The sequence below is a fragment of the Plutella xylostella genome, chromosome 10, assembly GCF_932276165.1.
Source record: "Plutella xylostella chromosome 10, ilPluXylo3.1, whole genome shotgun sequence".
NCBI lineage: Eukaryota > Metazoa > Arthropoda > Insecta > Lepidoptera > Plutellidae > Plutella > Plutella xylostella.
In genome coordinates this window covers 5,617,632-5,639,127 of record NC_063990.1, presented here as the reverse complement: position 1 = coordinate 5,639,127, position 21,496 = coordinate 5,617,632, and the positions used below count along the sequence as shown (strand labels likewise).

At 38.8% G+C, this 21,496-nt stretch overlaps 1 protein-coding gene across 4 annotated transcripts in view; it reads right to left on the bottom strand.

The window, feature by feature from the left end:
* The window catches only part of LOC105380576 (phosphatase and actin regulator 1), a 68,054-nt gene that overhangs the window by 37,327 nt on the left and 9,231 nt on the right, over positions 1 to 21,496 (bottom strand). For 2 of the 4 annotated variants that reach the window (XM_038118140.2, XM_038118141.2), the window contains 2 exons: positions 5,619 to 5,786; positions 4,341 to 4,439 (listed from right to left, as the gene is read on the bottom strand). In XM_038118140.2, coding sequence (XP_037974068.2) covers positions 4,341 to 4,439; positions 5,619 to 5,786 — 267 coding nt within the window. Of the gene's footprint in view, positions 1 to 4,340; positions 4,440 to 5,618; positions 5,787 to 10,880; positions 11,165 to 21,036; positions 21,258 to 21,496 lie in introns of those variants that run through there. The other 2 variants (XM_038118144.2, XM_038118143.2) reach the window with 2 other exon arrangements.

Here is a 21,496-nt window from a genome sequence, read left to right as displayed (position 1 = left end):
ATTTAGTGGCTCTATCTCTAGGTTTTTTAAAGTCTATATTGAAGTCGCCACACACTGCAACTTTCTTGTTTCTTTTACATAAAATATTTAATAGAGATTCCATATTTTTAAGAAACACTGTTAAGTCACTACCAGGAATTCTATACACACAGACAATTATAAGATTCACTTCCTTCAAAAGCACCGCACAACACTCAAACTTTAGTGGAATAGATAGGTCTGATGCTATGTTCAACACTTCATATTCAATACCTTGTCGCAGTAGAATGCAGGTGCCGCCCCTTTTCTTATCTTTACGTTGATATGATGCAACCAAGTTGTAACCGTCAATATTCAAGTTGCCCTGATGTCCCTCTATCATGAAATGCTCACTTAGACAGATGGCATCAATTAGCATTTTTTTATTCTTAAAATCATCAATTGTCAATAGCAAATTGTCTTGTTTGTTTAAGAGGCCTTCTATATTTTGATGTAGTATGGAGAAATTTGGCGAATGTGTTCCTTTTTTGCATTCTTCGCTCACACTTGAGGATGCATTTAATATAGAGTTTCTAAAAAAATATGATCATTCTCACCATTGTTTGATGTATGTTCCACTGCTTCCTGTGACAATCTGATAGCTGCAGAAGTATTATCAGACGGACATTGGGCGTGAGTCTGTGTGGAACTGTTTTTGGTAATAATGCTCTTGTTTAAGTCTGATGCCCGTTTTTGAGTGTACCCGTTGTAATTATTTCTATAGTCAATTCGTAATATTTCTTGTAAAAGGTGTTGACTCATATACATTCGATTATTTTCTCTCCTGGGGGTGTAGAGATCGTAACGCAGGTCTAGATAAACTGCATCTTCAAATTTTTTACATAGAAAATTTATTTCATAGCGCAGCTTATTTATGTTCAAGTATCGGTTGTACGAAGGTTGACATACGATAGTGTTTGTTTGGGACAGGCAATGGAGATGAAAGTTTAGATGTGAGAGTAGTAGATATGGGTCATTGTCGTTTGATCCCCCGATAATAATGACATAGTCTCTTTTCGACATATTTTCCATTGATTTCATTGGTTTTAAAATATCTTGCATTTTAGCTCCGGGTTTACATATATTTTGCACTTGGAAAGAGTTGCCCAGCAATGTTTGTAGGGTCAAGGCTAGACCATTCCCTTGTTCGTTGGAAAATATTAGGACCTTTTGTTTTGTTGTAAGTAACTCTGACTTCAATTTATGAGTTATTATAGTTTTTTTGCTCTTTTGTGGGCTCAGAATTTCATTTTCTTTTTGGACTTTGGTAGTCGATGTAGATAATATTTTCTTAAGTTCGGGGTTATTGTATTTTTCCGATTTGGGTTGGCTCATTTGCTTTCTTTCAGGTTTTGTTTTTGTTGTCAGGTTATTAATTTCTACTTTTAATTGCTCGTTATTGTGTAATCCAGCATTGTTTTCAGATAAGTTAATACATATTGGGCTCGGACTAGGAGGTTTACTTAGATCATCCTTTTTTTTCCGTGGCGTGTTTTTCCGTGGCGAACTTTTGTACATTACTTTATTAAAAGTGCCTATTTTTTTCTGCGACTCTTCTAGTAATTTCCTCAAATTTGAATTTTCTAAATTAAGTTTATCAATTTCATCATGTGCTATGGATAGTTCTGTTTGCAATAAATCTATTTGATTTTTCATATCCTCTAATTGAGAGTTTTCCATGATTGAAAGGTTGGGTAGGCTTGCGTGATGATCGCTATCTTTTATAGTAGAGCTCATTAAACACTCTTCAGTAGTAGTCAGTGAAAGATTTTCATTTATAAAACTACGGCTTCTTTGTATAGATGGTTTTCGAATAGTTATATTTTCATTCCATGTATTACAAGATATTTCGGTAGCTGGAATGTGTAGTTTTAGGGGTGTGTTTCTTTTTATTATACATTCATCACATTTCCATGAAATTTTATTGACCTTAGTCATTAAAAGAAATCGCTTTTCACTGACATTCGCACAGTCCAAATCGTAGGCATTAAGACAAACCGAGCATGATAAATGTCTCTTATTAATTTTTATATTGCACCGGGTGCAGTTAATGGCTTTTTTTTCTAAATCCATTTTTTGAAATTATTTTTCCTATAAACGCCCTCTATTATTGAGTAGCAGTATTGAGAAGTTCCAACAATATTGATCTAGCGTAGTGTTTCACGAGATTTTCGCTAGGTGTCGCTATATGATTCCACATACGTAGTTCCGCACTCGCCTGATAGATGGCGCTCTATTGTAATAATTTGAATAATTAGTTCGTTAAGTCCAAAGGTCAATTTTATACTTCACAGTTTCGCACACTATATAATTGGTATTTTATAGACAATCATATCATTCTAAGTCAGCACCGATTTACTTACGTCGGTTTTGGCACTTTCACTTGTAAACTGTTCTTGTTATTTTAGGTCCTTATTAAATTTGATAACGTGAAGCGAATCAATGTCATTACACAGCACTTATTCACAGTTTTAGACGGAGATACACTGAGATAACATTTTCTGGTAATAATTGGCACATATCACGTCTTTTAATTAGGAAATTAAGTTATGTTTTGAGTAAATATAGATTTTAAAATTAAATTAACGCGGAGTCAATGTTTATCGCGACACTAGCGCCACGCCTAAAAGTTCCAACCACTAATATACGGTAGAAAGCTATTTTTAGGGCCCCAAATCCGGTACGTTATCCAGAACCCTTATTTATTTATTTATTTATTCTTCATTGCACAATATACAAAAGTAATTATGTACAATTAGATGGACTTAATGCTAAAAGCATTTTCTAGCAGTCAACCTGCAGGAGGTACAGGGAGTAAAATTGTATGTGAGTGCAAAAAAAAAAGAACTTAGTTAAGACAATTTTAGCAAAGAAATCTAAATATGTACTACTTAAATATAATATCCTACAACAATGATGTTGATTCTGAAGGCAAAAATTCTAATTTTAACGCTGTCAAACTAAAAAATTTGCTAGCATAAAATGACATTTACGGAAACAATCATAGAGTCGAATTTTAAACAAAGAAATTAAGGTTTTGACATAGCTAAATTTAAAATTTCTGCCTTCAGAATCGATATCAGTGTATACTTATACAATATACTAATAGATAATATATAAACCTATACCTATAAAATATATACAATACATAAATACCTTATATAAATATATATACTATAATTTTTTTTTTTTTTTTTTTTACATAGCCTATTTGGTTTCCCACTGCTGGGCAAAGGCCTCCCCTTTTTCCTTCCACACCCTACGATCCTGTGCACTCTCAGCCCAGTTACTATCGAATTTGTCCAGGTCGTCCCGCCATCTCCGTCTCGGCCTGCCTCTCCGCCGGCGCCCGTCGCCCGGCACCCACTCGGTCGCTTTCTTGGCCCACCGGTCCGGGTGCATGCGGCAGACGTGGCCAGCCCAGTTCCACTTGAGCTTCGCGGTCTCGACACCAACATCGACTATGCGAGTTTGGGAGCGTAGTGTGGTGTTCCTGACATGGTCCGTCAATTTGACACCTAGAAGACTACGCTCCATCGCTCTTTGGCAAACCTTCAGTCTGGTCTTCTGATGTTCGGTCAGTGACCATGTCTGTGCGCCGTAGGTTAGGACGGGTAAGATACACATGTCAACGAGCTTGCGCTTGAGTGACAATGGAAGGTTGCCCTTCATCAGCTGCTTCATAGACCAGTAGCTCTTCCAGGCGTTTTCGATACGTCTATCGATTTCTTTATCTTGCCTGTTTTCGAATGAGACTAGCTGGCCTAAATAGATGTACTCGTTGACATATTGTATATCCTGTCCGTCAACCGTGACCCTACGTTTCGCGCTATTGGACATGATCTTGGTTTTGGACCGATTCATCGACAATCCGACTTGAAGGCTTGCCGTGCTGAGATCTTGCAGCATATTTTCGAGTGTTGATGCCGACGGGGCAAAGAGTACGATGTCATCGGCGAAGCGAAGATTGGTTAATCTTCTGCCGCCGATCTCGATACCTTTGTCTTCCCATGGGACCGCGAGCTTTCTAAAAACTTCCTCGAGAGTACAAGTAAATAGTTTTGGAGATAGCGGGTCGCCCTGTTTGACGCCTTTCTCTACATTAAACAAGGGTCCTGCTGATTGTAATTTGATATTGGCTGTACTATTTTGGTAGATGGTTTTTATTAGGTCAATGTAAGTATATACTATAATATTATTATTATATAAACACACAACGACTGAGGTGCATGAAAAAATTAACTGTCTGCTATCCTATCCTGCTGAGATAATGAGCCCTTATTCATCTTTTAGTTTTATTTATGATATGTAATGGTTCTTACTGCCTTCTGGCACCGGCGCGATGGGGCTCTCGGGGAGCAGGATGCCCTTCTGCACCAGCTCATCTCGATTCGCTCGGACGGATATTTTTCTTTCTAAAGCTGAAATTAAAGAAACGACAAATATTAGCACACGATACAGAGTACACATAATCAGCGGGGTGTACTGTTCAAATATTGTTTCAGATACAAATAATCTACAGAGATTATGATTGGCAATAACGTAGATAAATATCGTCGATCAATTCGGTGAATAGTTTACCATTCATAAATATCAAATTAGGTACAAAACATAAGATGGTTCACGATTCAGACATAATCCTTCAAGTATGTATTGTTTTTATGTTCTTAGCATTTTCCAAGACATTTTCCTTTTAATAAATCGAGAAAGCATAATAACCCACTCTTAAACGACGGAACGGAATAAATTCAAGAATGAAATCAGAAAGTACTTTATTTTGGAATACATTTCCATCATGTATTTTTAATACAGATTCATGAAACGGGCACACAAAGAAGTTCATTGAACTCGGGCAAAATATTTGTGAGTCTTGTCGACCACCATTAGTTATGTGTCCACACAGTGAGTAAGCTCATTCAATCATAAGAAACCTAATCTCCAATTGATTTAGGTAGAGATGAAAAATGATTAGGTACAAAGTGTTTTACAAAGTAAACCATTAGGTATTTTAGCTTGTGATTGGATATGAAGTGGTGCATTCGTGGATTAAATTTTCACAGGTATTTTACAAAACTCAAGAGGGTAGTTGGAAAGAACTCCAGGATTCCAACTCAGTAGGTAACTCATCCACTGCACAAGAAGGATTCATTGAATCATATTTTAACTTAAAGAGCAAGGAGGTTGTCGCAGCTTCACACAAAGGTTTTCTTTATATTTTTTATCCTAGCTTTAACGTTATCTTAAGTTCTCTTTAGTAAAATGTTATCTGGTCTGTGCAATGAAGTCATATTGTAACTGCAACTATGTACAAGAAATCATTAAAACATTAGTAAGTATACAGACACTGCAGTAAAGCCAATTAAATAGGCTATATTTTATGGCAGATATAATATCGCAATAGGTACTTAAGTAACTTACGATTATGTTCTGTCTGTTTTAATTCGCTTCAATCTTTATTTGATTCCAACTATTAAATGTTTCTTAATATACCGACTCTACCATAACTCGCAGATTAAAGAGGTCGCCACAACCGCCACAATCACAACCTCCTTGCTCCATTCTCCCCAAATTAACCATAGAGTTTAAGCATAGACACTCACTTCTAGATGCGGCCTCGAATTTCTCCGACTTCTTTTTCCGTTTCCACTTCCACGGCTTGAAGAGTCGCCCGAAGGCCGAGAACTTGGACTTGGTCCGCTCGGCGGGGGGCGTGCGTGCGCCCGAGCCCAGGCTGTTGGTGCGCACTGCCGACCCATTCTGCTTCTTCGCTGTGGGCAAAAAGGATGGAAGACGGTTAGGTTTGCTGCTGAGAATGCTGTTAAAGGAATAGCAGACTGTGACACAATTTAATTCAGGTCCACTTTGCTGCTACTTTGTTTATGTCATCCAAAAGCTAAATTAGAAGTGGTCAGATATCGGCATGGCATACTGTAGTGAAGTGTACACTATACGACATAATGCCATGTAGTATACGTCTCTGAACATCTCAATGAGTCGACTATGTAGTGGAATACTCATAATAATAAAATAAACAGGGGTAGGTTTCCAACAAAGGGCAACCAGGCTGTAGTTATGAGAAAGGGGTCGATATCACAGACTATTCTGGATGCTATTTTTACACTACTGACTACGCAAGCTTTGGCGTGGCATACCTAAGTTTAGTACTGTCTTCCCCAGGTTGCTTTGCATCAACCTCAATCTCTGGTGCCCTGTTTCTCTCTCCCGCTACACAGTTACCAATCATTAAGTCCTTGAAAACTTATGGGTTATGAGTATGATTCACTGGAAGGCACAGTTCATTTCAACTAGGTATCTTATTGTTATTCTTCTTCAGCCAATTCCAACTTTTACTGCCATTTATCACGAACGTTATACGTAGAGTATTTAATAAAGATTAAATATGTTACGACTTACGCTCTGTAGCTTCCTCCGTGTTTTCTATTTAATAATGCTAAGTGGATCTGCATGAACCTATAGGTCTAACAGTGGAGTCTACTATCTTTTCACTAGGCCTAAGAAACATAAGTTTTTATATTTTATTGAAACTGAATGTCACGCCTATTTTGCAACTACAATCACTTGATCAATGTAAAAAGTAACACACATGTCAATCTTCATACATCAATAGGTACATATCAGCGGTATCTTCGATACGCGGGCACACATTCATACGACACGCTCAATGGGGACTATTATGTCGAGAGTCTATTGTTGAACAATGTTCTGCCCATCACAATACTAAAGGAAACTACTCAAAAGAGAAATGATTCTCATGATGTAGAGAACTGTATGCCTATTGCCTATACTTGGTAACAGCGACGTAGGCGGCAGCATAATTCATAAAATAAAAAGGCTACTAAAATTAATTATAGCATAAGAAATATGAAGCTATCGAAAAGCTACTTTAAAGCTTATATATTATGAATACTGCGATTAAACCAGAAACAAAAACAAAATAAAGTAAAGACTAAACTTGACGGGGTCAATGGTCAGGCGAGTCTGGTTGGGATCCTGTAAAAAGTTACCGAGCTTTTATCCACATGCATAATACGGACCACGCTCGAGGTAACCACATTGACATGCGACGTGTAATGTTCCCTAACATACGTACGTGTGCACCGCATTCGAGATTTATCACGTTAACAGTCCTGTGAGCCCAATGTGAAAGCGCTAGTTTACTAGTTTGTGATTACAATTACTAATGTAGTTTTTGAAGCGAATTAAAGAGCTATTAGGTACTAATTGTTAACTGATGAGACCTTATGAAAATGTTAACACAATTTACTAAATTATGTAATTTGCAAGAACGCTTACAATGCTTGGGGGAGTTGGACTATATTATGTAAGGGAAAGGTAAAATTTTACAACTACCTAGTAAAAGTAAAAAGTACAAATGAAGTCATTCTAAAGACTATTATTCCCTTATCGTTAAATAACTATCTGTCTGGAAGACTCATACACTGAACGTCCAACTCTTCGTTGCTATTATGTTATCGTGTCGTTATCAACTAAACGAATTCCACGGCTATCGGTCGCACTGGAATGTATACTTAACAAGAACCAAAAATAGCAAAATGCTTGAAAATAGAATACGAACTTTTCTTTTGTCACCATATTCGTAGTAAAAATCCCTGCGTAACAACAATCCTGAGAATTTCGCGTACTGAAACAATGCGTGTTGGATATATTGAGAAAGATATAAACGGTATTAATTGAAGACGTGCACTGCAGCCTACGTACGTATTGAAGAATTTGTAGGCGTCTCCGTTGGCGTGACAGAATGGTGTATATGAGTCACGAATTCACGATTCTCTCGAGACCACTTATGCGAGAAGTTTTGACTTTTAACGGACATGTCTATTTCTTCACAGCAACAGACAATACCCTAACCGAAGATTATACACCCTGACAACATGGATAAGACAGCTGAAACAATTTGGGTGAAACTTAATGTTGGTTATTAACATGATGTCTCGGTCAAGTCATCTCTCATCTAAAAAGTCTATATGGAATAATTAAAATCTTAAGCTATTTTGTAAAGGCAACAAGCTGTCTCACAGGGATACACATCAAACTTATAATACTCATCTTATCAGTCGTAGGAGCAAAAGCGCATAAATTACTGATAGTAAGGAATTCTTATTACTTCTAGTGAGATTAGTATGGTCTATACGCGGCACCGCAATGAGGCCCTGGCGCAAATCCGTTTGTCCTCGACCTCCCGTGTCGTGGACAGTTTATTATGATTGCTTGCTCTTGCTACACTCTCCGAACATGCGGTTCACTATATTATGTACCTCAGAACCAATTAGCTGCATTTACCATCACTACAGTTAATATACAGAGCGTGTAGACTCTCTCTGCTAACACATACTAATTACGCAACGCTATTTCATCCCGAGTGTCAAACAAAACCGGTACCAAGTACTACTACTATTATAAATCAAGGTACATCTAACTATTAGCATTGTACATCCGAGGCTGGTGATTCACGATTCAATGTGCTATTGCGTCTCATGATTGATATCAACGTGCGCGGGCAGGATTATAAATATTTGATTAATATGCTCAGCGTGTACGGGTATCCTTAAGCCTCGGCGCATGCATTCCGAAGTTAATTTCTATAAGTATAAAAGCAGCTAGCTCACTTCATATTAGCCTGTCGTTAACGCGAAGCATTAAAAGTGTACGGTAGCCACTTCGTTTGTCACTATCCATATCACCGGGAATTTCCATTTTGACCACAACAAATCACTCCGCATTGTGGTCCAACAAAACAAGTGGTATAATGACAGATATATTTTACGATAATTTTAGTGGGTCACAGCAGAACGCATTAAGCCATGGTTACATAAGTAGGGTACATTTTGTTGTTTCATCAGTGCCTCTATTGACTCCAATTAGTGCGGAGTACAAGGCACGCTGCCGTACATTCAAATGGGTTTTCTGAGTCAATAACTGCTGCTGTTTTCTTGGCATTTGGTGTTATGTTGTAAAAGGTCCCTAAGTAAGTATACCGGGCGATTATGTTTGCGATATTAATGATAATGGCTACAACAATTTTCATGTGGCAAAACAGCCATTATTTAAACTGTAATAGTAATGTAATTGTGTCCTGTTTTTGCATACAAATAAACAGAGAATATCTAAACTTGACTAAATAATGAGACCACAGTAATAATGAAAATAACAATATTGTAATTTATTTCGATACTGCAGAATTTAGAAATTTAAAATATTTTCAGTTATTTATAGCCTACAAATATAATTTTAAATAATTTGGTAGGCAGCCGACATCAGCACGCGCTAGCTCCACTAATCCATGAAGCTCCAACTCAAACGACATTCTGGGGATTGTTACAGGATCGAGATTCGATGCTTCTGTGATATCCCGAACGAACTTTTTTGGAAAGGGGCCAGTTGGCAGTTCAGCTTATTTTGACCCAAGCCTAAAGTTACTTGGGTTGTGTCACAGCCAAGTTCCTAAAGGGCCTTTTGGATAGGATTAGTTACTGACCTGTGACAAATAAGCCAGGCACAGTTGTAAATTGGATTTATTGTGATCAAGCTCTCCATTTTAGTCCGGAGATAAAAGTGCAGATACAGTTATGAATAAAAATGGTGCCGCACGCGAAACCGTGACATCATAACCACAGTATAGACTTGAATAATTGTACCGACGATGCTATCTAAATTTTATTGTAAAGCGGTAACATTGGTAGTGTTTTGTTCTATTTTTATAGAAGGCCAATGTGAGCTTAGAAATCCCTGTCAACGCTCGTATAATGTGAAACATAGCTCCAAGCTATCTTGTTTCAGTTTCTTAGCTGGGTGTATTTGACCTCAGTGCACTTATGGCCTTTGTTAAGGTTGTCTCGGGTACACAAGAGTCGGTACAAGGTATCTACTACCTTGTTAGCCTTATTAGGTAATCTGGTAAGTAAGATACAGCTATAGCCATCTGTCAAATCCATCTCTGATAAATTTGAAGACACTTTTGTAAGTGTTGAGTCCTTTTTTCTGTGCCTTTCAGACAGATTCTTTTCCCTTTTCTTTAAGTCGAGTGGTATCCAAGTGATGCAAAGCTGCCAATATTGTTTTTGTTGGTAAAGCGGTCTGATTGTCATCATCTTGTGTTCAAGTATACCCTCTTACCTACCTCTCGTATTAAGGGTTACACTCATTCTTTGACGTAATACAAATTGGCATCTTCCTGGCGGGAAAAATAATTGTGTATTAAGTGTTTGGAGTGCGAGAGTTCAAATAAGCTAATAATTGCCGCACCTTGCTCATGTAGGAACACGCGAAGGTTCTACAACACACAATAATATAGTAGGTACTTGTCCGTGCTCTATGAGGACCACTCCTTGCATTGTGTGATATCATGGAAAAAATGGCCAAAATAAGTTTTTGACTTTATTTATTCAGCAATTAGGTAGAGCTAGCAATTTTGACGACATTCCTCAGACATGATGAACAATCGAGCAACGTCAACATAATAGAGATGATGCCACTAAGATAACAAAGTGTAGTAAACAGTCCCGTTAACTACTGTTATGCTTTAACCTCTAGATCAGTGAACCATATCCGTAGGTAGATCCGTGAATCGCTAAATTACAGATGCTATTTTTGCGCGAAAATAATCAACACGAGAGCGACATAGGCAAGACTTATCTACAACACTAGCTAAAAACTAAAATTATTAAAAGCTGGCATTGAGATTTTTTGTGCTCGGTGGCTCATCGTGTCTGTTCTCAGTGATTTAGACACCACAATGAGCACAGAGTCATGAGCGTTTAATTTCGCAATGCTATTGTGTCGGAATGCTGTCGGCAGCAGGGCGCGCGGCGCGGGGTACTGACCGGCGACGGCGGCCACCTCCTTCGCCCCGACGTGTAAGATGTCGCTGAGAGACAGGGAGCTGGCGATCAGTTGCCTCCGCTCGTGGAAGTCCAGCTGGTCGAGGCCGGGGGTCTTGGTCCCGCGCACCGCCTGGGCGGACATGTCAACTGCGCGCCGCCATGTCACTGCATATCCCCGGTGCACAACAACAACACAGTATACACAGACACACGCGAGGGGCCGGCGTGGACGCGAGGCTCGCGAGGGGCTGCGTCGAGGGAGACGCGCGCCGGCTGACTGGCGCGGCGCGGCGGCCGCGGGGGAGGGGGGAGGGGGGGCTGCACGCTGCAGTCCGCTCCGCCGAGCCTCCAGCCGACAACGTCACGTCACATCAACGCACCGACAACGAGCCGCGCGCCGGTCGCCCGCGCTCGCTCTCTACCTCGTTTTATTCCATTTGCAATACCCGATACGAGCACATTATAATAACAATGGCTGCGTCTGGTGCGGCTTTTGAAACAAGTCGATTTCCAAATACAGAAGCTACGGGCGCACTAAGCTGGTTTCACGATATTCCAAACTTGAAAGAGACTGAAAAGGATCAACTATTAGCATATGCCTTCATAGAGCCAGTAATAAAACTGGGCCTCAAGTCTGCTATTGGTTATAAAAAATATCAATGCAGATATCCTATAGAGACTCAATAGAGACTCCATTGTGATTGGCCCAAAAACGGTAGTCCCTACGACTCACGGCCAGTCTCGATAAAATATAAATGCTATTGACACAGAGTGATCGTGACGTCATCTTGGCATATTATCAGTGTTGCCGCTTTTGTTAGAATTGTAAAGCCAGCATGCACGGATCGTCCGACTTGGGCTTAATTTGAAGATTTTTCACACTATTTATTTAAAAGTATAACTGTTTTATCTGATTCGATGCTTTTTTAAATCAATAAAAGACGTGTTATGGCATTTAAATATATTTTTCATATATTAAACTGGCTGTATAATTAAGACCATAGGCAAAAAAAAAACTCTATTGTCGTGTCGATTTGTTTGTTACACAGAGTAGGTAATATATATGGTTTTGTTTCTTATGTCAACTTTAACATTGTATCGTTTTGTTTTGGTTTTCTCTGTTAGTTGTGGATAAAAAAACATACAGACGAATTCGTTCATTTCCCTGTTGAAAAGTGATCTCTTCGCAAAATTATCGCAAATATGGATTATTTATCGATGAATGTGCAGTTGTGCACATTTTGAAAGCTGAATTAAGGAAAAGAGGCGCATAAATAAGCGGTCTCAAAGAGCACCTAATTCGGAGGTTAGTTTGTTTACTGTTTACAAACTTATTTTTTACCAAATGTATGCTTGTTTGCTTAGATAACAGTTATGTTTTTTCTTTTTACAGACACCAAGACTATGACCGTAACAGTAACTTGGTTGGAAACGTAGAGGACAGCATCATACAACAAAATGATTCAGTGTATACTGTTGAGTGGCCTTCAGAAACTTTGTATAGCAGTGTGAACACTAAAAATTAAACTCCAGATCTAGATATTGTCACCAATGAGTAACTACTTTGGAATTTATGCACAGTGTACGGTGGCCTGCGCCTAAAAGTATACAGGCGGAGTTTTTAAAATAGCGATCCCTGATGATGAAGGGACCAGCTACATCTGTTATAAATCCGGGGACGTGTTGTGTGTGATGTGTGTAGCAGTGGTGTTTATGTGGATGTGCTTGAGCAGCATGTGAGCTTGAGATCGCTATTTTAAAATCTCCGCCTGTATACTTTTAGGCGCAGGCCACCGTACATACCATCGCTCTTACGGTGAATGAAAACATCGTGATAAAACCTGCATATCTAGATTTTCGAACCCACAAACCTGCAGAGGACCAGCGTGGTAGGAAATGGTCCAAGCTTAGGAGTGGAGTTTAGACCTTAAGGCGATATGCACAAAGGCTCCATTCGAGTGAGCTAGGTGCAGGTACTGACACCCTCACAAATAATAGAATACTTAGTATACTATACTACCATTATTTAGTTTCAACTAACAACTCAACCAGCATTCATTGTGTGGATTACTAATGTGTTATATTTTTTGTATAGCAGTGTGTTTAAACGGAAAGGATAAATAAAAGTTAAATCAGTGTGTAACTCTTTTATTTTTATTGTATTTATTAAATGCCTAATCCATATTTACATTATGTTCTTTCTGAAATTGGTTATAATGATTTTCACAAACACGAGATTGTCGGATAATAATTATTTCACAAGCCACTGTTTTAGAACAGTTTTATTACTTGGTAACATATGTCCTCCTTTTCTTTCCGAACATAACGGATCTGCACAACAATGCGGGATAGTAACTCGATATGATGATAGTTATTTTATAATTAATAAGCTTATAAGATTCAAGATTTTAAAACTTTATTGAGAACCTGCTCCTTTTTTCGGAGTATGTTAAAAATATGGCTAAGAGAATAATGCAATGAGTATCTGAAACGTATAATAAGTATACCTAAGTATTAGATAGTCTTCTACCATCCAGTTCAGAACAATTTTTTGCCAAATTATAGACGGCTCCAAACCTTCATAGATATACCATCTTTCCTGCGTTATTCTTTGGCTATCAGGGGAGTTAAATCTCCTTCACCACATGCTTACTGAACATTCACTCCTCGAACTAACTCGAATAGTAAAACTATTGTACGTGAATGTTCATAATAATTTATTTATTTTCCAATTTAAAAGACCGAAAAATTGCTTGTTTTTCTCTGACATATTATCAACAACATAGACACACGTGTCAAAACATAAAAAAACACATAAAAAGGTAAATTCTCAGAATAACAACATTATGACTTAAACATAACCGCCCACCAAGGACAAGGTTCTTGTCCTTAACCAAATACAACTAAAAAGCACCGCCCACCGTAACATAAAAAACAAACTAAAGTTTTAACAAAGCACTTAATAACAAACACAAATCAAATGTACTCATAACAACTTAAAAATAACAATAAAGTAATTAAGTACTAACATTTATGTACTCTATCATTTAAACAGCTACAGGAAGCAAACACAATTTTGAAACTGGCCTTTTTAATTCGCCATTTTTCGTTTTTAAAGTGACTACTCTAACAACCTTGTCCAAACCGGGGTGTACAGCAATTATCCTACCATAAAGCCAACGACATGGAGGAAGACCGTCTTCTTTTACTACCACTATGTCGCCAACATTTACGTTTTGTCTGCCCGACGGCCATTGATAACGCTGCAAAAACTTAATTAAATAGTCTTTCGACCATTGCCGCCAAAAGTCGTGCAACATTCGTTGTGTGTATTGCCATCTCCTCAAAGAACTAATATTGGAGGACTCATAACTTCTGTCTGGAGGTGTGAGAAGAGGCTCTCCTATCAGAAAATGACCTGGCGTTATGACATCCCAGTTCTCTATATCATCTCCCATAGTAGTTAGCGGCCTAGAATTGAGACAAGCCTCTATTTGTGACAGCACGGTAGACATCTCTTCAAATGTTAAAGTCGAGTTCCCTATAACCCGTCGCAAATGGTATTTAACTGACTTAACACCTGCTTCCCATAAACCTCCGAAATTTGGGCTATGAGGCGGTATGAAGTTCCATGTACAATTATTGTTAGCTAACGATTCTGAAATGTTTTTAATAATTCCATGCTCTTCAGTAAACAGCCTTTTTAAATCATTCGAAGCCCCAACAAAGTTCGTCCCATTATCGCTCCATAGCTCAGAACAAGGACCACGTCTACTGACAAACCTTTTGTACGCTTGCAAAAAACCTTCTGAAGACAAATCCGACACTACTTCTAAATGAACAGCGCGAGTTGACATACATACAAAAAGACAAATATATCCCTTGTAAGATTTGTGTCCTCGGCCTTTCGTTGTTCTGATTTGAATCGGACCCGCGTAATCCACACCACTGTACTTAAATGGGCGAGCTGGTGTCACTCTCACCGAGGGCAACTGTCCCATTACCTGATTGCTCGTAGCTGCCTTGTTCTTGACACATATTATACACTTCCTATATATTGCCTTTATGCGTTGTTTTACCCCAACTATGAAATATTTTTCTTGTAAATATCTCAACATCAACTGAGGACCTCCATGTAAGGTTTGACTATGAGCATCCGCAATCAATAGATCAACCAGATAACCCTGTTTAGGTATTATAATCGGGTGCTTCCGATTTTCTTTGACTTGTGAATATTCTAAACGCCCTCCCACTCTCAGTACACCGTCACTGTCTAGAAAGGGACTCAAAGAACATATTTTGCTGTTTCTAGATATGCTCTTATTCATCCTTATATTTTTTATTTCTTCTTCATAACTATCCTCTTGTTGCACCTTTATCACATTTCTCAGAGTTTCCGACATTTCCTTTGCTGTAAGATACCTTTCAACTGTTTCTTTCTTGCATCTTTTGACAAACTGTCTACAATACGTCAATACTCGAATCATCCGCATTAGTGATGAAAATCTTTCTAGGACAGACTCTTCAACTATCCCACAATGTGTCTTGATTTCTTCCTCAGTAACACTTCTTTGTTGATTTTTATAATTTATATCTTCATCCTGTAAAAACTCTGGTCCCTTAAACCATAGCGCATTTTTAGCGAGTTCTGATGGCCGCAGTCCACGAGAAGCACTATCCGCAGGGTTCTTGTCCGTCGTTACATGAGCCCAATTTATGGGATCCAAATTGGTTTGTATTTCTGCAACACGATTAGCCACAAATATCTTCCATCTATTGGGGTGGCTATTGATCCAAGCTAGAACCACAGTCGAATCTGTCCATGCGTGAACGTCTCTCTTAGGAATTTCAAATGTTAGTGCTATTTCTGTTAATAGCCTTGATAACATGACAGCGCCACACAACTCAAGTCTGGGTATAGAAATTTGTTTCACCGGTGCAACCTTTGTCTTCGCTGTAATTAATGCTACCTTAGTAATGCCTTCTTTATTAGTGACACGAACGTACACCACAGCAGCATATGCCACTTGGGATGCGTCGCAGAACCCATGCAGTTCTACTTTTTGGTCATCCAAAGTAGTTCCCGCCCACCTCGGAATATTGATTTCCGAGAGATGTATTAACTCCTCTCGGTACGACATCCAATCCTTCAAAATTTCATCTGAAACCCTTTCATCCCATTCTAAACCTTCCAACCAGAGTCTCTGAATCATAATTTTGGGTATCACTGTGCAAGGACTTGCCCAACCAATAGGATCAAAAAATCGGGATATGTCCGATATTATCTTTCTTTTCGTCACTGGCTTATTTAATTCTTCTAGATTTACCTTGTATCGGAAACTATCTTCCTTCCTATTCCAAGTTATCCCTAGTACCTTCATTGAATCGTTCTCCTTGAATTTTAAAAGCTCTTCGCTGTCGCATTTATTGTTCCTCTTCATTTCCATTATTAAATTTTCATTATTGCTGGTCCACTTTAGGAGTTCGAACCCCCCTCTCCCTATCAAACTATTCATTTCCTTAAATATCTGTAAACCTTCTTCCTCCGACTGACATCCGGTCAATAGATCATCCATATAAAAATCAGTTACTAACCTCTTGGAAGCTAAAGGAAATTCAGCTCCCTCATCTGTTGACAGTCTTTGCAAAACCTTCACCGCTATGTATGGGGCACACGCTGTTCCGAAAGTTAATCTAGTATGTCGATAGTGCTCATTCTTCGACTGAGTATCATTTCTCCAAAGAACTCTTTGATAATCTGTGTCTTCGTCATTAATCTTTATCTGTCTATACATTTTTGCTATATCTGCAGACATACATATTGGATGAAGCCTCCATCGCATAATTATGTTCCTCAAGTCAGGTTGCAAAGTTGGCCCTACCAACAGTTGGTCGTTTAAAGACGTACCATTCGCATATTTACAGGACGCATCAAAAACTATACGAACCTTTGAGCTGTCCTTGTCTTCCCTGACAACTGCGTGATGAGGTAAATAAACTGCGTTCTTATTGCCTTTCTCTTCATCTGGAACCTTTTCCATGTGATCTAAAGTTAGATACTCATAAAATACTTCCGAATATTTTTCTTTCAGGTTCATATCTTTGTCTAATTTCCTCCTCAAACTATTTAATCTCACGTGACATATTTTTTCAGATCCGTCAAGTTGTATCTCATCGTCTTTAAAAGGAAGCCGAGCTATATATCTTCCAGATTCATCTCTTTGTATTGTTCTATCGAAGTGTTCTTCACAACGTTTCTCTTCTTCAGTAAACCTTTGCTCTTTCGTCAATTCTGTATCCTTTTCTAGTTCCCAAAACCTTTTTAGTAGCTCATCATCTTCGACTCGAGCATGCAGTACATTTATATCTGCAGATGGTCGTAACGATGATGGCACCACTCCAGATAAAATCCAGCCTAGTGAAGTCGCTTGTGCTATAAATTCCCCGGTCGATGACTTTTTAATACCCTCTTTTAATACCTTGCTGTAGACTTCAGCACCCAACAAGATGTCAACTTTGTTTGGTACATGGAAATTAGGGTCAGCTAACTCCAAATCAGTCACATCAAACCATTGCATAACCTCCACTCTCTCCGAAGGCAACTCTGAAGTTATGTTCTTTAGGACATATGCATTTACCTCTAACACCAAGTCTGGGTTGACCATTGATTTCATTTTAATGGTAACCATTGAATTAGTTGTAATGTTTTTGCCTCCACCAAGCCCGGTTATATGACCCTTCACAGGGATTTTCTTGAGACCCAAATACTGGACTGTGCCTTCAGTCACAAATGACGATTGCGATCCTTGATCTAATAAAGCTCTTACCGTGTAGTAATCACCATTTTTTGATAAGGCCTTCACCAAGGCAGTAGCCAACAAGACCTGTTTGTATACCCTCCCTGATGAGAAACACGTCACGGTAGGTTTAACTTCATCCTCCCCTTGAGGCGTACTCGTAGATGCAACAGCTGACGTCCCGACGTTCGCGTTTAAATTCGCTTCTTCTACCACCTCTATGATACCTGTCCCTCTGGCGTGCAATAACGAATGATGCTTACCCTTGCATATACGGCACCTACCTTTGGATTGGCACATTCTAGCAATGTGATCGCAACTCAAGCAATTGAAACACACATTATTGTTTTGGACAAAGTTGCGCCGAGCATCTACAGTTTCCTTACTAAATTTTTCGCAATGTGGTAAAAAGTGTTCATCACCGCAATAAGAACAATGGTTATGCGTCACATGCAAAGACTTAAATTTGTTAACTGGAACATTATTGCTGCTCTGAGCTCTGTACGACGAAGTTGATCTAGAATCCAGAAATTCTAAGGCACGGTAACGGTTCGTAAGAAACTGCTTGAATTGTTCATAAGTTGGTAACTCATCAGTAGCATTATTACTGGACACAAACAATTCCCATTGCTTTCTAGTTTCTGGATCCAACTTCAAGCACATAATGTGAATAATGAGGATGTCCCAACTACTAACATCTATGCTAATGTTCGCGAGTGTATCCAAACAATCGTTTGTTGTATCTATCAGGTCTTTCAGTGATGCAGCTGATTCACTGTAAATATTTTTCTGACTTAACAATCTTTTTAAGATATGGTTACTTACATATTTTCTATTATTATAACGCTCCTCTAATAATTTCCAGCATCTTTCATAATTACATTCTTGAATGGGAACATGTCTTATTAGTTGTTCGGCCTCATCCGTTAAATATCCCTTTAAATAATGAAGCTTTTGCACGTTATCTAAACTGTCGTTACAATGTATTAGTGATTGAAATAAATCACGGAATGTGGACCATTCAGAATACTCCCCGGAAAACATCGGAATATTTATCTTTGGCAATTTTACTTGACTAACTCGACTTTGCGTATAAACGTTTCCAGCGTTAGTATTTTCAGTTACTGTAAAAGCCTTTGCTTTAACCTTTAATTCGCATTTATATTCTATATACAATTCTTCCGTCTGATCATATATGTCTTCCGTTATGTAACTACTATTTTCTAGTTGCTGAACATCTGAACTGCGCATCATTTCCTTGTGACCTTTTACAAATTCATCCCATAACTGTTCTACTAATTCAAGTCTACCTTCAATATATTCTTGGCTAATTCGATCCTTCGGTGCCTTCTTAAAATTAACCTGCGCTTTCTTTATTCTATTGCTCAAGTCTAATTGAAAGTTTACTATAGAATCCATTTTTACCAATAGAACTTTCTTACCCTAAGATTAAATATTTACATATTATTTTTCAGTTAAGCCAAAAATGTTTCAAATTTCTCTAAGTCTACGGTTACTATACTAATTCACTAAGTTTACATGTCCATAGCTTTAAAGTCTATTTTCGCTCAACACCGATGAAACTTCCAAGTGTTTTGTTTCTTGACAATAAAGTACAAATTCGTCTACAAATCGGCCCATCAATATTGTAATGTACTCACAGTTTTCTTTTTCACCCTTTACTTCACTCACTCACTGATCACTGATTGCGCCAAGTAGGTAGTTCCTCTGGAATCTGGATACAGCCTCGGCCGCCCACAATACTCTTCCTAGTACTGCGGAGTCGCTGTTTCCGGTTCCGCTCCGTCCTGTCAGGCGCTGGTGATGACCACACGCCCCACCGCCGCCGCCGTTCCACCAGTTTGATGTTTGCACCGCACCGCACCGTGCAAACTCCCTCCCACCAAGCTACGTTGTTGCGATAGCTATCCTCTGTCCGTAGCTTCCGTCGATAACTCAAAATGCGATTGGTTGCTAATTCAATTTTGACTACGAAGGACCATATGAACATTCACTCCTCGAACTAACTCGAATAGTAAAACTATTGTACGTGAATGTTCATAATAATTTATTTATTTTCCAATTTAAAAGACCGAAAAATTGCTTGTTTTTCTCTGACATATTATCAACAACATAGACACACGTGTCAAAACATAAAAAAACACATAAAAAGGTAAATTCTCAGAATAACAACATTATGACTTAAACACTTACTGAGGCGAAATGTCCTCACAAACTCCGAGTCCGGCAAACTCACGAGAGGATCGACATTCCGGCTTATGAAGGCGCGATTTCGACGCCGCTCCTTCAACTCCCGCCGACCTCTGTCCACTCTGTCTGCTAATATTAGCATTTCCCACCGCAAATTTAAATTATAATTCCGATCCATTATGACAACATCTGAATAATACGTGTATATTAGGTGTATCTGCTCAATGGCCTCAGAATGGTAATTTTTGACAGATAAACCGTAATGAAGCAACTGACGGAAACGTCAATAAATAGTGGACTACGCAAATTGTCACCCGAGAGACGATATCGGTGTGGCACTTGTCAGTGGACTAGCGTGTTGTTCAATGTATTATGAGTGGCTTCCATCCAACTTCCATCGAGCTGACACTATGGTCTTAAAAAATACAAGACTGCCAAATGTGTAATTTTGCGCTGTCGACATACAATCGACATACAATTATACTCTAATGCATTTAGTAGACTTGGGGCCCTGGTATGTAGGTCTGCAGCGACTATGACAGATGCATAATGAGGCGTCAGTCATAATCAGAGCTATACATTTGTACATTGCATCTGAAATGAATGTAGAGTCAGCGCGGCAAACGCTGACGGCGCCGGGATTTGGAACTAATAATTCCTACACAGGAACGTTATTCATACTCGGTTGTACGTTGTACCTAGGCGTCCCGCCTCATTGACAGGTTGGTCCGAAGTAGGAGCGTATCGGCGGTGTTCCCGCCCGGCAGGTGCGACCCGCCCCGCGCCCCGCGCCGCACTCGGTGCATCCCCTCGGGCACCCAGTTTTTTTTTTGCTTTTTCAGGTACAACTTCGAACTCGAAAGGCCAGTCGGACCACAACAGGTAGTAAGCAAGAACCAACAATTATAATATATTTATGGAAGCATAACAATGGTTATAAATTTAAGGATGTGTGGAATTGTTACGCGGATCTATAAATTCTGCCATTCAGAAGCTAAATGAAAACCGTAATGAATAACAATAAATAAATATAAAAGAGGGAGATTTACTGGTAACAAAATGAAGCACGACTCAAGTAAAAGCGTTTATAATAGCGCAGGTTGCAGAGTGCCGTATAGTGACGTCACATCTGTGACTAGTATACTTACGGGATTCCTCGTCCCCGTTTAAAATTCCACTATCACTTTTTGTATCATCATCAATGGGCCGTCGCCGCCTCATGTCGGAGCTAGGACTCCGAGGCAAGTCGTCCGTATCTGACACACAGAACAACCACTTAACCATAAAATATATTCGAATCACACTTTTTATAAATGAGGCAATATACAAATAAGATGTACATCGTATGGAAACTCAAATAACACTAAGACTGTGGACATTCGAAGATAAGATAGTAACTGATATCAGTAAGCATTACCAAGATATAGCTTATCAAATTGTTTTTCACTATGAACCAATGCTACTTAAAAGTTTAAATATACTGAAGGAACCAGGCAAGGTTAAGAGACAATTATTTTAAAATTAAAATACTATATATCTAAGATAAAATAGGGAGATCGCATATATACCTGGGTATACCGCACCGATGGACCATAATTTAGATCAAAT